The sequence below is a fragment of the Marmota flaviventris genome, chromosome 1, assembly GCF_047511675.1.
Source record: "Marmota flaviventris isolate mMarFla1 chromosome 1, mMarFla1.hap1, whole genome shotgun sequence".
In the NCBI taxonomy this organism is placed as follows: Eukaryota; Metazoa; Chordata; class Mammalia; order Rodentia; family Sciuridae; genus Marmota; species Marmota flaviventris.
Genome location: NC_092498.1, coordinates 137,948,861 through 137,964,743, shown reverse-complemented (window position 1 = coordinate 137,964,743; position 15,883 = coordinate 137,948,861). Strand labels below are relative to the sequence as shown.

At 52.4% G+C, this 15,883-nt stretch overlaps 1 protein-coding gene and 1 long non-coding RNA gene across 2 annotated transcripts in view; both read right to left on the bottom strand.

Annotated features, from left to right (window-relative positions):
• The window catches only part of Ccdc63 (coiled-coil domain containing 63), a 31,753-nt gene extending 26,660 nt beyond the window's left edge, over positions 1-5,093 (bottom strand). Inside the window, exons 1-2 of the mRNA XM_027949163.2 lie at positions 766-5,093; positions 193-362 (exon numbers count right to left, since the gene is read on the bottom strand). Of these exons, the coding sequence (XP_027804964.2) occupies positions 193-362; positions 766-774 (179 nt within the window). The 5' untranslated portion in view covers positions 775-5,093. The remainder of the gene's footprint in view (positions 1-192; positions 363-765) is intronic.
• A 247-nt stretch (positions 5,094-5,340) lies between these two features.
• On the bottom strand, positions 5,341-14,118 carry LOC114103431 (uncharacterized). The gene is made up of 3 exons (XR_003584672.2): positions 14,039-14,118; positions 6,457-6,580; positions 5,341-5,685 (listed from the first exon to the last, which is right to left on the bottom strand). It is a non-coding gene; the product is annotated as an uncharacterized lncRNA (long non-coding RNA).
• Between the last annotated feature and the right edge of the window lie 1,765 nt (positions 14,119-15,883).

Sequence of the window (15,883 nt, the reverse complement as noted above, 5' to 3'; positions counted from 1 at the left end):
GGGGCCTTCCCTGAGGGTGGGCACCCTGCTCCCTGGGGTCCCCTCCGCGCCCTGGACGCTGACAACACGCGCTTCCTGCTGAGGCCGCGTCCAGCGGGTTTCCCCTGGAAGTGGAGCCTTTCGACGAAGGACTGGGTTCAGGAGAAGGTGAGCCCTCGAAGCCCAACCCCGCTGCCCTCCAAGGTCACTCACTGCTGGCTGGAGAGCTTCAGCTGGCTGCGGAAGTTGAAGGACTTGCGACTTTCTACCATTTTTCGGAACTGCAGCCTCAGCTGCCGAAGCTCAGCCTCCGCCAGCTGCTCCTTGGTCTTCTCGGAAAGTTCCGGAGGAGTTACCGAGGTTTTTCTCCTGTGCTTCTTCAACTGGTTGAGATGGTGCGGAGAGCGAGGGGTGAGGTGACCAGAAATGCCCGCATTGCGGCTCAAGGGAGGATGGCTGCCTGCACAGGGCTGGCCATGGCTGGCCACCCAGGACGAGGTGAATGCTCGTCTGCTACATGGAAAAGCGGCCCTGGGTTGCCAGGATGGCGATATGTCTCCTGTCAACACTGCGTACTCAAGAGGTTCCTTGCTATGTTGGGAAGAGGGTATTCTTTGGGGCCCTGGGTTCAAGTCCTAGCTCTGCCACTTTTTGTGACCTTGGGAGAAAGTCACTGGCTGTCTCTGAGCTTCCAGGCTCCCATCAAAAAAATGACAAAGAGCTAATACTTGTGAAGTAAGTGTACAGCAGAGTGTCCAACTGTCCCCAGGAGCTGCGGTTACCTACCACCGGCATCTTGAAGGAATTGAACTTTTCCTCTGCTCAGACACTGGACCCACGGAGGTCAAAGCCAATGAGCGCACCTCTTTGTCTCAGCAATGTCCTGTCCACAGTGATAAAAGGAAGAAAACTTGTAAGCCACCCTGCTGGCGGTGCAGGACCAAGTGACACCTCCTCCCTTCCCCACTCTCCACAGTCCCGTCCCCCGCCCACAGCTTGGCACGTGAGGAGGAGGCAGATGGCTGCCTGGGTGTGAGAAGAGCCCCCCCTTTAAGGCAATGTTTGCCCGGAACTTGTTCCACTCAGGATTTATTATTAGGAGCTGGGCAGATGGTTCTGGCATGTCACTTACCCTTCTGCTCCTTGTCCTAAGGAAAAGGGGGCAAAGTGACACTGGGGTGGTGTGTCCCCTTATGGGGTCAAAACAAAATGTGCCCCAGCTACAACTGTGGGTGGACCCACACCCCTTTAGAGCAGGAGCCAGTGGCACTGAGTGACATATTTATCAGGTCATCACTTGAACCTCACCTGGCCTACTCAGAGAAGGGGGCAACACTGACTCTCTAAGCCCTATGGGCTGTGAGACTCCCTGAGTCCCCAATTCCAGACTCAGGAGCTAGGTTCCTAAAGCAGAAATTCTAGCTTTGCCACCCATAGAGGAGGGGTCCCGAAATGTAGGGGATTAAAGCACTGGTTGTGTGGTTCACCAGATCTCAGTTCAAATTCCTCCACAACCACTAACGAGCCTTGGGCAAGTCCTTTCAGTTCTGCAGAGCTTCTGTTTCATCATCTGGATAATGGGGAAAATTCTAGAAGCCACCTTGCAGGCCATTATGTGTAAGGCACTGTTCCTGGCACATAATAAGTGCTCAGTAAATGGGTTGTTCCATATGGTGAAGTGTGGTGGTGATTGTCTCCTGGGGTTTGCAGGATTCAGCATTCCCTGTCTCCTGGTGAGGCCCTGAATTGCCTGTGAAAAGCCACACCCTCCCTCTCCCTTGCCCCTCAGGGGATCACTGCTTCCCACCAGTTTTAGGATTGGAACTATGACTCTATATCGACCAATCAGAATGCCAGATCCCTGCCCAATCTGCATAAGCCTAGCCATCTGGCCTAGTATTAGCTCAAGGGTGGTCACGTGACTCCTGCTCCACTAAGCAGAGTGTGGAGTGGAATTGAAGCTGGAACACTCAGAAGGGAGAGACTTCGCTTCCTCCCATACCTGAGCCTAGGAGAATGAGGTTAGGGATGACTGAGAGCCATCTTGCCTCTGCAGGGACATGAGAATAAAGCTAATATGGAAAGAGACTGAATCTTGAAAACATCATTTAAGCCTCTGGATTTAGCCAAGCCTGAAGATGCCTCTGGATTATGTCAATTACATGAATCAATGTTTTCCATTAAAGCAATCTGAGTTTTCTATCACTTGCCTTTGAGTGGTGAATCAGCCTTCAGGATGCTGTGGATAGGGGCTGGGGTTGTGGCTCAGTGGTAGAGCACTTGCCTAGCATTTGTGAGCACTGGGTTCGATTCTCAGCACCTCATGTGAATAAATAAAATAAAGGGCCATCAACAACTAAAAAAAAAAATTTAAAAAAAGATGCTGTGGATAGGCTGGTGCGGTGGCACATGCCTGTAATCCCAGCTACTCAGGAGACTGAGGCAGGAGGATCACAAGTTTAAAGGCAACCGCGAGGCCCTATCTCAAAATAAAAAATAAAAAGGTCTGGGAATGTGGCTCAGTGGCTAGGCAGCCCTGGGTTCAATCCCTGGTACCTAAATAAATAAATAATTATAAAAATAGAAAAAAATAATTCTGTGAATGAAGCCCAGGATGAAGTAGAGGAAAGTCTCAACAAGGGAGAGGATTTTTAATTTGGATTTAGAAGAACAGACAGGAACTCACCCAAGCAGAGAGGAAAAGTGCAGAGGGAATTCTGGGCCTAGAGAGCAGCCCAGGCAAAGGTGGAGATACAAGTGAATAAAAGGAGTGTTCAGAAGATGATCGGTACGGGAGTACAGATGGCCACAGCCAGTGGGGAGTGACAGGGTGACAGGCAAAAGATCAACCTGGAAACCCACTGTTCCTGAATGGCTGAACAGCCACCTCCCTGTCACTCAGAGTGGCCACCTGAGGTGGCTTCCCGCTACAGCTTATACTTTCCAGCTACTTGTGCATCCAGGCACAGACATGTGATGAATTCTCACCAATGGGATGGAAGCAGTCAACTCCTGGGCCATAACTTAAAGAAATGCATGTTATCCTTCCATTCTCTCTTCCCCAATAGGCGTTTATGGGAGACTGAGCCACAAGACAGATTCCCAAATCAAATTATGGAAGAAGTCACCTGCCAACCATGAACACCCTCATTGGACTCCTATGAATGAGAAAATAACTTCTGTGCACCATGCCAATGAAATGTGAAGATTTATTTGTTACAGCAGCTGGAATGACTTAAACTAGCTAGAGTTAATATCTTTCTTCCTAACATAACTTTAATGTTGTCCCCCCCTCCTCAATGTATCAGAGGATGAACTGTGATTGGTTTCCAGTAATCATGGTAACTCCACCTCTCTTTATCAATGATTGGTTTAAAGATTGGCATGTGACCCAGCTCTGGCCAATGAGACATAAAGAGAAGTGTATTCCTATTCCTTTGTGACAAAACAGAACTTTGTCCATGTTTCCCTCTCTTTCTTCTTTTGGAAATTAGGGGGAAGGCACAATGGTTGGTGCTCTGGCAACCATGCAATGACCATGAGAAGAAATATCATTGTAACGCTGAGGAGCACAAAGAAAATTTTGGTTCTTATTAACAAGCTTTGCTATTGCCCCTTGTTGGAACTGCCTTCCTCCAGGCTGCTTGTTAAGTAAAATAATAAGTGTCACTATTGGGAAGGCACCCTCATTGGGTAACTTGTTCATTACAGCCTAAAGCATTCCTAACTTACATGATCAGTTTTGAAAATGACTTTCAGTCTGATAGGTAATGGGACAGTAGTGGATGGCAATGCAGGTTCTAGAAGGCTTGGAAGCTAACTGAATTTTGGTAAATCATCATTAAAGGAAAATATCTAATGTGGGGACGTTCCCACAGGCAGGAAGGCAGGGTAAGGGCAATGGCTCCATGTCTCTACTGCCTCTGGATGAGCCCTGGACGGGGGCGCAAGCTGCAGCCGGATTTCCCTCACTGATAAGGTTTGGGCAAAGGAAACCTTTCATTCTAATGGGACCCCTTTCAACTCTGGGATTCTGTGCAGCTCAGTTTCACCTTGTCCAGGGGCTCTCCTACGTCCCAGGGCTCTTTGGATCCTAAGTAGTTCTGGGATGCACTGGTTGCAGAGCTAGACTGGGTGCACCTGCCTTTCACGGGCAGTGTGCTTTTGCCTCACTGGGCTCAGTTTCCTCATCTGTAGATGGGAGTACCCACACCCACGTGGGGTAGTGTGTGAAGCCCTTAGCACAGCCTGCTCATGTGATGGATGAATGGTGCTTGTCTGACAGGATTATCCAGTGTCTGTTCCTGAGATCACTGGCTGTGCTGGGTATTATTCCCTGGGAGCTGGAGCTCTCTTTGCTGAGACATACATGCATACCCAGAGCCAGGCTCCTCCAGGCTACTGGCTTCTCTTCAGCTTCCAGAGGCCAGCACAATCCTCCCCTTCTGGGGATAGGATTGCTCCCTGGTGATAGGTCCTCCCTCATCCTCATAGCTGGGTCTTTGGAGGATGCCCCAGGGGTCCTGGTCCCTGTCTTACCACCCTCTCATTCAGAGTTCTCAAACTCACAGTTCAAGAATCCAATCCAACCAGCCTTCAAGAGTTTCAGAACATGAATGGGTGGCGCCTTCTCTCCTGGCCACAAGCCCCACTCTGTGCTGCTGCCTAAATGTGCACTGCATTCCCACATGTCCTGTAATTGCTATTCCTGGGAGGAACCAAAGCCGTCCCACTTCTGGGGAGCAGAAAGTGCCAAGAAGTCAGAGCCTGGTCAGGCCACCTCAGGCCATAGTCCCCTGGCGAGCGCGTGAGCTCTTGGCAAATACGGGGTTTGAATGGATGGCATCCCCTCCAGGCTAGCTGAGGCAGGGTAGGCCGGCCCCTCCTCTGCTTCCAAATTCTAACAATCTGACTTTAAAGGATAAGCCAGGCCTGTGGAGGGTCCTGCAGGGACCCTGTCAGGCTCCTGTGTGGATTAGACTGAGCCGCGGCTGCGCAACTCAGAAATTGAACCTGCGCCTTGGAGACCAGCTAAACTGGGGTGCAGAAAGACACACCATTAAAATAATAATGATGAGGATCGTTATGGGAGGAAAATGGAAACGCGTCGGACGTTTTAGGAGTTCTTTACACACTGCAATTTACCGATGTCTGGTGGGGAACAGGCGGCTTTCCAGGCTCAGGGCCCCTAGGTCCGCGCGGGTGGCGGGCGGCCGCAGTGCTGCTTTCGCCCGGCAGGCGGCGCTGCGGCGGGGCAGGGCGGGGCACTCACCGGCCGCGGGTCCCACGACGCGAGCGCTTGCTGCACAGCGGCGCTGCGCCACCCCGCCCGGCCCGGAGTGCGGGCGCCTCGGCCCGGAGCGCGCGCCCTTGTGACGCGCACAGTCGGCATTCTCCCTGGAAGGCGCTGCGGGGCGCGCCCCCCGGCCCGACCTGCAGCTGCAGCGAGAGAGAGGGACCCGGGACACGCTCCTCCGCGACCTGCGGCGACCCCTTGCCAGGCTAGTCATGCCCAGACGGGCCCTCCTGGCCCGGAGTGACCTCGTGCAACCACCAGCGCTCTTCTCAGTCCTAGGCCACTCTTACTGAGGATTCCGGTCCCCGGCCACGCCACTCTCCATTCGCGGTCGTCTTATCCGCGCGCTCTCAGCGACCCTGCCAGGTACCAACTTCCCGCGCAGTTAACCCAGCCCTGGTCCCGCTACTCTGCAAGAAAATTAAAAATCGATTATAAAGAAAGAACTTCACCAGTGATTGGGAGTCTGCCTGTTGTTTTCCTTGGGGACCACCCCTCTCCTGCCCCTTGTGACCACGACACAGGAAACCCCGGTCAAGGGTGACTCAAGGTCAAGGGCGACTAATCCTGAGCATTTCACTGTGCTAACAGTTTGAAAATTTAAAGATGAACGCTTTTCATACAATTGGCCCCAAAACACTTCCTCTGGGGCTAAATTCAATAATGACAGCGCTGTCAGGTATTAATGGAGGATCCCGGTTTCCTAGGGCACTTTTGGGTCCGTGTGACTTCCACTTCACCTCCCAGCCCCCTGAGTGAATTGTAGCTGGGCCATAGTAAGGGTTTCCACTTTCTTGTCCCTAAACTCCTAGGACAGGATGTATTTTGGTTTCAGAAAGGTCATACAGCACACATCAGGTGCCCCTGATGTTGCTTGGCAGCCATGTTGTCACCATGAGGGATGTTAGTGTGACAGTGTGGGTATAGGGTTTTGGATCAAGCACACAAATGATTCTACAAGGAGACCTATGAATACTCACACCAAGTGGGATAAATAAAGATCACCAACAGCCCCCTGTCAGGCTTTGCCTCTAAATGATGATACAAGGTGTCATGGACACATGTTACCATCATTTTATAAATGAGAAAACTGAAGCTTGGAGAAAACAGCATGGCAGTTAGTGGAGCAGCAGGATTTGAACCCAGGGTCGCCTGTCTCTAAAGCCCCTTGCTTTACTCACCACCACACTGGGTGAGCCGCAGCCCCCAGATGAGTGGCCCTCTGAAGGCTGGTCTCTGCCGTCTCTGGTGCATGAAGAGCAGCTCCGTGCCTGCGTGTGATGCACGTATTTTAAGTGTCAACGCCTGAAAGATGATGAAGTTCAGTTAGGTTCAGGAACTGTTAAAAATAGGCCTTCCTCAGAGGAATTCACGATCCGTGACTTCATGGGTTCAGATCTCAGCCCCCCTGCCGGGGAGAGTACAAGGCTTTTTAAATTAGAACATGCTAGAATCCATTCTGCTAAAGGGATCTTTAGCTCCATCAGCGGGGCCTGGAGCAGAATGAGATGCCAGCTTGCCAGAGCGGTGCGCCAGTGGCGAGAAATGTTGGCAAGAGCGGAAGCCTCAGAATGGAAGGGAAATTAGCCAGGCTGCGGAGGGCCAGGCAGAGGCATCTGGGCGCAGACCAGGAAACCGACGCCTCTCTGGCTACCAGGACCAGGAACCCACACAGACCAACTCGAGATGATGCTTTCAGTCTCCCCAGCCCCTCTTCTCCCTTCTTCCTTTCCTAGCACACTCCGATTTGTTCAGGTCACTGTCCCCCTCCCATGTAACCTGTGTGCCCAGGAGCTGATTCCAGCCCACAGCTCCAGCCCCAACTCCATTGGCCAGCAGCCATTCCAGCTCCTTCCTCATGATTGGACCAAAGACCTAAGCGTAAGACAACCAGTGCATGGTATTCTGCGGGAGACTGCAACTGGTCCAGGGAGATGCACATAACTGAAGGTGGCCTAATTCAACAAGAAAGGTTGGTCCAGGATTGGAGGGAGATGCTTTTCTGGCTCCATGGAAGTGTGACTGCTGTTGTTGCTGGCAGCCCTCTTGTAATCATGAGGGAAGCCAGTGAGTGATCGAAGCCAACATATAATGGAGGAATGTGCTAGAGAGAATTACAGAACAATGTACCTAGAATCCTGATCATACCAGGCCTCAGACCACATATCTCTGCATTTCTTGTTATGAGAATTACTAAGTTTTCTTCTCAGTTTAAGACAGAATGGATTATGTTTTCTTCTTCTTGCAGCCAAAACCATGGTGAAGTTTATGGATTCTAGCGTTCTATCTGGTAAGCAGGAGCAGGTTCCCATGAGCAGCAAAAACCAAGAACTAGAAAACTGAAACCAAAGCAGCTCGTCCCTCAAATTCTCTCCACCTGGTCTCTCCACCTGGCCTCTTTTTTAAAAAGATTATCTTCTCTGCCTTCCCCTCTCCCTCCCAGCTTTCTCCTTATGAGTTCCATTCTGGAGCCCAGTTTATAAAAAAGAAAAATCAATACTTTAATCATGACTTCCCAGGAAAGAGAATACAATTGTCCCAGCCTAGATTTTACATTGGCCCAATCATGTGGAGCCAGCAGCCATGGTCAGGTGGCACAAATGCCGCCCTCCTCCCAGAATGTGAAAATAATTCTCAGAAAAGATGGCATGAGTGGACGAGCACTGTATAGAAGAGAGGACACTGGAGTCCTCCCTCAGTTGCTGATGTGCTGTGTGCCCTTAGAAAATTGGTAGGACTCTCTGAGCCTCAATTTTTCAAGTCTGCCAGGACCAAGTTGGGAACTTTAAAGCCTGCAAAGATGGCGAAATATGTCATCCCATCTACTGAGGTAGGTGGAAGAAATAAAAAGGCAGAATGGAGCCAGGTGCAGTGGTGCACACCTGTCATCCCAGTGATTCGGAGGCTGAGGCAGGAGGATCTCAACTCAAAGCCAGCCTCAGCAACAGCGAAGCACTAAGCAACTCAGTGAGACCCTGTCTCTAAGTAAAATACAAAATAGGGCTGGGGATGTGGCTCAGAGGTCAAGTGGTCAATCCCCTCCACCTCCCCCCCACAAAAAAAAGAAAAAAAAAAAGAACATAGACAAAAGGAAGGATGAGGAGACTGTAACTTTAATCCAAAGGCCTGGTCCTCATACTCTCACTCTCCAGATCAGTTTTTCTTCCAGAACTGTCACTCCCCAAGCCAGTTCCTCTCCTCATCCTGTCAACCCTAGATTTCTGGAAACCTGCAAATCTTCACTCAAAATCTTAAAGCTACTGAAAATTTACCACTCATCCTGGGTTGAGGTCCCTCTCCTGGGGAAATCCTTGGAGTTCCCCGGTGATACTATGTCATTCCAAATAAAAGCCACACTGATCTATTTTATTTATTACATAAATAAGTGTCAGCCAGTCCGACTGGATTCTGACTTCTGCCATCTTGGTGGTTAATGAGATGACCAATCATTTTAAACAGACAAAGAAAGAAAACAAGCTCCAGCGTCCCACTTCGCAGGGCCCTCCTGAAGGGGCCACCCTCCAAGTTCCTGGCCGTGATGTCACTCAGTCCTCCCTCCTGCTGTGGCTGATTGGATGACAGGAGAAGGTCTCACCAGGTTGGACCAATCAGAGCTTCTTTCCCTGGAAATGGAATTGGACACAGAACACCCTCTGGGGCAGCAAAGGACTGAGGAGCAGGTGATGAGGTGTCTGGCACTGGGGCTGAGAGACTGCGGGGTCAGGGCCAGGGTCACCATTTCCCACCCAGTGCTGCCAGACCTCTGCATTCTGGGATTCAACCAACTGTGGATGGAGAACGTTCTAGAAAAGAATCCTGCCTGTACTGAGTGTGCACAGGCTTTTTCTTACCATCATTCCCTAAACAAGGCAGTGTGACCACTGTTTTAGATTTTAGGATTAATCAAGAGGTGATTCAGGTACCTGAGAGGATTGCAAGGGCACATGCACACATACTATTTCCTGGGAAGGACTTGGGCATCACATATTTTGCTATTTGATGGAGGAGGGATGCCTCGAATCCATCCCTCAAGGAACACTGAGGGGCGATGGAATGCCCCACTGAGGCCACAAGGGCTGACCATGCTCAAAACTCTTCCCTGGTGTCTCCCTTGCTAATAATGCCCTGAGTCATGTTCAGGCTGAGTGGAGGACCCTGAATCACATAGATCTGAAGATCCCAAAGAGGCCAGCAGAGATCCTGAGGGTCAAAGAGACAAGAGAGGAATTCTGTCCGTAGGTCTGGGGACAGCAGCACTGGCCAGACGTCCAGTGCTCAGAGTCCAGAGCATAAACTGAAGGGCCTGGGGATTTGAGTTCTGATCCTGCCACACAGTCACCAAACCCCCCAGGTAATCCACGGACTGGCTACCCAGTTGCCTTCAGTAGGCTGCGTTTCTACCTCGCCCAGCACAGAGGATTCTGTGGCTTATGACCAAGAACTGTCAGGCCCATAGGCGGGAATTCTCAGCACTTAGTTTCAGATCCTTCCCCAGGAGGATCTAGACCTGGGCCCCTCTTGGCCTCTCTCCCAGTGAAAGCTCGAGTCACCCTTTTTAACCTTGGTGACAGACTTCCCAGATGAGCAGGGAGAAGGGTCGTGCATCCTTCAGAAAGCGTTTTGGGAGCTATAAAAAATGTTTACCCCGTTCCACTCAGAACACCTAAATCTGGAGATTCTTCCTAGATAAGGCAAAGGGTTTGCAGAGATGTCCTTGCAACGTGATCTCTCCTGCGGCAAGGGGGAAAGTACAGCCAAGGACATGGACACGTGGAATGCAAAGGCCAGACCCCTAACAGCTCGTGCTGAAGATGCCCTTTATGTACCTGCACCAAATCGGGGAAAACTCATGTTTTCAGAAGTCAGAATCTAGGTTTCCTGGGAGAGGAGGGTGGAGAAGGGAGACAGGAAACCAGGCCTCCCAGGGAGGGCGAAGCCTCCGTGTCTTAGCGGGTTGCATGGATCAAGTTCACCTGTGACCGGCCCGTCCCAGTGCATGTCACGCTTGAATTAAAAAGTTTCCCGAAGAGACGTACCAGAAGACACTTTTCAAACTGAAGGGTGGCACCTCACTGTGGACTCCCCGGCCTTCTGGCTTCCAGCCAGGTTTGGCTGATGGGAGGGCCCGCAGGAGACCAGAGCGTGCAGCGGGGTGGACGTGGCTTTCCAAGTCCCTCTCATGCTTCTGCAGGTCGTCACGACGTCCACAGCTTCCTGCCACATGACCCCTCTCCCCATGCCACCCCTCCCTGGCCTTCAGTCACCCGGGCCCTTCTGCAGCCTCCTGTATGGGGCAATGGTGCCCCTCAGTGCCCTGACCTCCCGGCTCCATTCCCCGAGCCTGGCCCATGCTGAGAGAAGGCCCTTCTTTAACGTCTCTTGACCAGTTGCCTCAGGTTCCATTTCTTGCTGGGCCCCCTGACCATCACAGCCCCTCCTCACCTTCCCTTGTGACAGCAAGTGACCTTCTTGGGCTCCACGCTGCAGACACTCTGCTCTGAGGACAGCGCTGGGAGCCAGCCCGGGCACGGGGCCAGCATTAATTTCAATTTAGCACCAGGAGCCACGCCAGCTGCTCCTGTCTGTGGGAAAATGTCGAGAACTGGGCCTCCCCCCGCCCATTTGTGCCATCATCTTCTGCCTGTCACCCCCTCCCAGGTGGGGGTCAGGAAGGGCCCACAGGCTGGGCGAGGGTGGTGGGCAAGGGAGACCCTGGATGCATCGTCAGTCCAAGAGACACTAGGAACCAACAGACACTTGACCCGAGGTGGCATCGGATCCTGGTGTCCTGCCCCATGTCCTTGACCCTAACCAGTCCCATGCACCAGCACCCGTGGATCATCCTGCTGTGGACACAGAACTGGGCCCCTGTGCCACCTGCCCTGCATGGAGACAGGCTCCTGGAAGGTCCTCTTCCTAGCCACCCGCATGTGCGTTGCGGTGCAGGGCCAGCTCCTGTCCTGTGCCCTGGGACACACTCTGAGCTGCCCTGTGCACTTCGAGATCCACAGGGCCAGGTTGAGGTGACCTGAACCTGGACCCCAGCTGCTTCCTTTTCTTCCCTGACGGTTTCTTCCAGGGGCTTTTTCTGAGAAAATCTCTTGTATCTGCAGCTATGGCTTAGGGTCTCCTTCAGGGCTTCTAAGACAGCTCCCTAAGAAGGGCTGACTCGGGTGGCAAGCAGGCTGTCCTTCTTTTGCCATTACCCCACTTCCTGTCTGAACTGTGGGTGTGATGGCTGGAGCTCTGGCTAACCATGATGCACACAAGGCCTTCTGTATGAGAAAAACATAGAGCCCTAACTCTTGGAGCCTCTCCTCCTGATTGTAGATGTAGCGGCCTTCGAACTATCCAGAAGTTAGGCCAAGAGAGCTCTGTGGCCTTTCTCACTGCAGGGAATTTCTCCCTTGAATATCTTCCTCCCCGGGCCATAACCCCTTTGTGCCCCTATAACTTCCTACTCCACAGCAACCTCAAATCTCTCTCCTCCATAATATAATGATGGTAATAATTAAAAAAAAAAAAGTAACGTTTGTTGAACAATTACTATGTTCCAGGCACTGTCTCAGTGCCTTCACACAACAATTCACTTAAACCTCAGGGTGGGCATTCACACCCCCATTTTACAGATGAGGTGACTGAGTCCTTACTTCTCGTTCTCCTGGACCCCTCATAGGTCAGACTCCACCAGGTTTGTCTCCTCATCCTTCTGGGCCAGGGAGCCCTGGGGGAGAAGGGAAGGCTCCCTTCAGACTAAAATGTCCCACCTAGGTGGTTTCCTCAATACAAAAGCCATTTTTACCCTGACACAGATTCTTCCATATGTCTTAGGCCACCAGTTCAAATCAGAGGCAAACTGGAAACCCACCATCTAGTCCTTGTTTTGTTTTAAAAAGTGAAGCGTTGAAGTTGTTTCTCTTGATAAATGAGATGTTCCCAGCTCTCCATGGTCATGGCTCTGAGGAGAGGGGGCCACTTCTCCGCCTCCGTGGACCTTCTGGAGTGTGCCCGGGGGTGCCTAACTCATTTCCACGGGGTCTCCCACCTGAAGGGTGTCGTGCCGGGTGCAGTGGTAGAGGTTTCAGCCTCAGGACCAGGCTTTGGAGTCAGGAAGGCTGTGAGGGCGTGGGCAAGGCACTTAACCTCTCTGGGCCACACCCACCCCATCAACAAGGGGACCTGCGCTAGCTGCTTGCCTCTCCCCAGCTGCTCCGCTGCAGCCCAGGGCGCCCTGTCCAGGGTGTGGGTTTTTCCTGATCTAAGCAGAGCCTCCAGGAAAACAAGGCACAAAGAGGAGTCTGCTAGGGGCTCCCCTGGAACTGCCCGCCTTCACTTCCTGGTGGCAGGTGATCTTCAAAGATGGCCACCAAGACCAGCCCTGGGCTTCACGACCCCACAGAAGGACTCAGGAACGTCCGAGGGGCGGCCAGCCTTGGCCCTGGCTTATCAAGGTGACAGGACACAGATTAAAGGCAGCAAAGGTCGAAGTCACAGGGGTCAGAGTCTAGGAGAGACCAGGAGTGAGCCTAGCTGCCCCCTAGACACTGCTTTATCCTCACAGTGACGATGTGTGACAACAGGAAGTTCTGCCAATCAGGAAGACACGCCCAAGCCGTGGAGTCCGGGGTTTCTCTTGGGGGTCAGTCACATAGGCATGGTTGACAACCACGTGTCCAATCTTAGTTACTCAGTCTTCAACCCTCCAAGGTCAAGTTCAAGCATAGCCCATAGACACAAGGGAACCACTAGGCATCATCAGGTAAACCACTGGGTGTGGCCCAGTGACAAAGGCACTCAAGAGGTGGGACATTCTGAGGGCTTAGAAGTTATCTCGCAGGGGTCAAGCAAGGGCCAGCCTCTTCTTGGGAACAGAAAGGGTTTGGACAATGTCCACTTGATGAGTTAAACCTTAACCACAGCCTGCAGCTCCACACACCAAGAGGTGGACTCTGCGTCTCCTCCCTTGTGACTTGCTTTGACCAGGGAGTAATGAGGTCCAGCTGCAGGTCTAGGTCTTAAGGAGGACTGGCTGGTCACTGTGAATGGCAGCTGACTACCTGGAGACCACCAGCTGTGAGGAAGCCTGAGCTAAACAGGGGAAGACACTCAGGTGCATCAAGGGCCTAGACACGCAATGGAACCTTCTGGAGCCTTCCAGCCTAGCGCAGCTGCCAGCTGCATGCGATTCAAGGAACAGTTGCAGCCAGTGCCACGTGGAACAGAAAAGCCACGTAGCTATACTCACATCAACACAAAGAAAGGCAAAATAATAACCGTGGTACTTTTCAGCCACATAGTTGTGGCTCAGTTGGCTCCACAGCAACTGACTACTGAAACACTGTAATCTTTTGTTGGGACCCTTTTTTGTCTACGGTGTTGATGTCTGGAGCGACAGCAGCCTTCTTGGCACTATATAGAGTAGTGTGTAGTCTCAAGCTCACAATGTGCTGAGCAGAGAAAAGCAAAAGAGGGTAAAGATCCGGGACCTGGATGGTGCCACGAGTTGATAAAGGGAACCTGAAAACTTCCATCTCAAGACTTCTTATTTCTTAAGCCTCTGTTAAGCCCTCCTTCTGCCCCTGGTGGCCAATCCTCACTCCAGCGGATTCAGCAGATTGATTTCAAATATGGAGAAGATGATACTGGAAGGACACTGCCCACTATGTCTTTTTGTTCAAATGCTTTCACACCCTGGCGACTTAGGGACACTGGAAAGGACTACCCCCAGGATTAGCTTATTTCTAGAGAAAACAGACAGCTCACCTGTAAAGCATACCTTTCAGATGCAAACCAACCAGTCCAGAGCTCCTGCCCCCAAGGACCCCTGCCATGGGCCCTCACGCTCCAGCCCCCTCGCCCCTGCCCCAGACAGCCCAGTGCCCGTGCCAGAGAACTCTGCAGTACCCATACCCCAGATCCCGCCGGAAGCTCACAGACCAGCCAATCCGAAGCCTCTTTGGCCTGCTGCCCTGCCTCGCCCACCTGTTCCTTCCTGTGGAAGCCACAAGAAGGCTCGGTGACACCTCTCCCACCCGCTGCCTCCTGACCCCCCTCCCCAGGCTCCTCTGCATGGCCCTGCTTGGCGTGCAGAGCCCCATTTCTGGGAACCGGCAGGTGTAAAGTCCTTCCTCCACGACAGTCACTGTGCCTGAGTCACGTCATATCCGATGAAAGAAATCACAACAGGCACTGACCACAGAGCCCGGTGCCTAGGGCCCCCAGGCAGCTGCTGCCATTATTATTGTATCAAAATACAGAAGAGTCTCTCCGACTTGTGTCCTACTTGGGGAAACTGATGTCTGAGACTCAGATGGCTATTGCCATAAGAACAGTCAGGTGTCTGCCATAGGTTGAGGTGTCCCCTTCTGGAAGAGCTAAAATGAGGGGACTAGGACCCTCCACCTTCTCTCCCCAGGCCTGGAGAGCTCATAGGCAGAATCCTGAGCCAGGCTGGTCTTGAGCCCAGTGCAGGGTGGAGGTAGCTCTGGCCAAGTCTAGAGGTGGACAGTGGGCAACGGAATCCTGGACAGGTCTCGGGGTTGCCGAGTTCCAGACTGGGCCACGCGGCACAACCCCTGCTGCCCTGAGAGCAGGGTGGGGTTTGCCAGGTCAAGGGCTGAGCTGCTTAAGTACCGGCTTTTCCTCACTCTTGGGTTTCTGGAATAAGAGGAGAAAGAGACAGTCATGGAGTGTGGCTGCAAGGAAACGGGTTTTCCGAATCTGACGCCTCAGTGCAAATCTCTGCTCTGCCTCGCACAGCTTGGTAGTCAAGAGGGTCAGGGGTCCTCTCTGAGCGTCTGTTTCTTTTCTAAAAACCAAGGGTAAGAGCTGCCTACCACACGGGTTCTCTGAAAACGGGTGCTTAGGCCAGCACAAAGCAAATGCTCAATAACTTGCTGGATTTTATTGTCCGGGAAAATCTAATCAGGGACCTCATTAGGGTTGACTGTTAAGAAGAGAGCAGATACCGCTTCTGTATCTTTCCAAAGATATCTTTCCACCACTGTTGGTCAGTGGTGTTCACGGCCCATTCCTTACTGAACTCAGGAGTGGTTGAGGGACCGACTTTGGTTGAGGAAACGTGGACAGAGGACACTATCACTTCTGGAAAGAACTGCTAAGAACCAGTTTGCATGAGCAGAGCTGTTCCTGCCCCGTGGTGACGCAGTTTCCAGGTCCCTGGTGGCCTTCACCCTGGGTCCCAGAGGCACCTGCGGCTCCGTGGGGGCCTGGAGCGCACCAGTCAGTGGTTCTGGCAGGAAAACGGAAACCACATCAGTCATCTTAACAGAATAACTTAATAGAGTCAGCGCACGTGGTGGGGACAGGGGAGGCCAAGGAGAGTCGCAGGCTGCCCAGGGACGCTGGGGGTCTGGCACTCACCCAGCCCTGGGCAACTGCAGGAGGGGCTCCGTCCCTGTCCCATTTTATAGACAAGGAGGTCCAGGCACAAGGGGGAGGGTCGCATCTCTAACAGGAAGCCCGGACGGTGCTCCAGGGTGAGAGCGAGGCTGCTGATCCTGTAACCAAAGGGCCTGACAGGAGCCCGAGGGACAATGGAGGTGGCCTTCGCTGGTGTCCCGGAGGACCCAGCCACCCTCATCACCG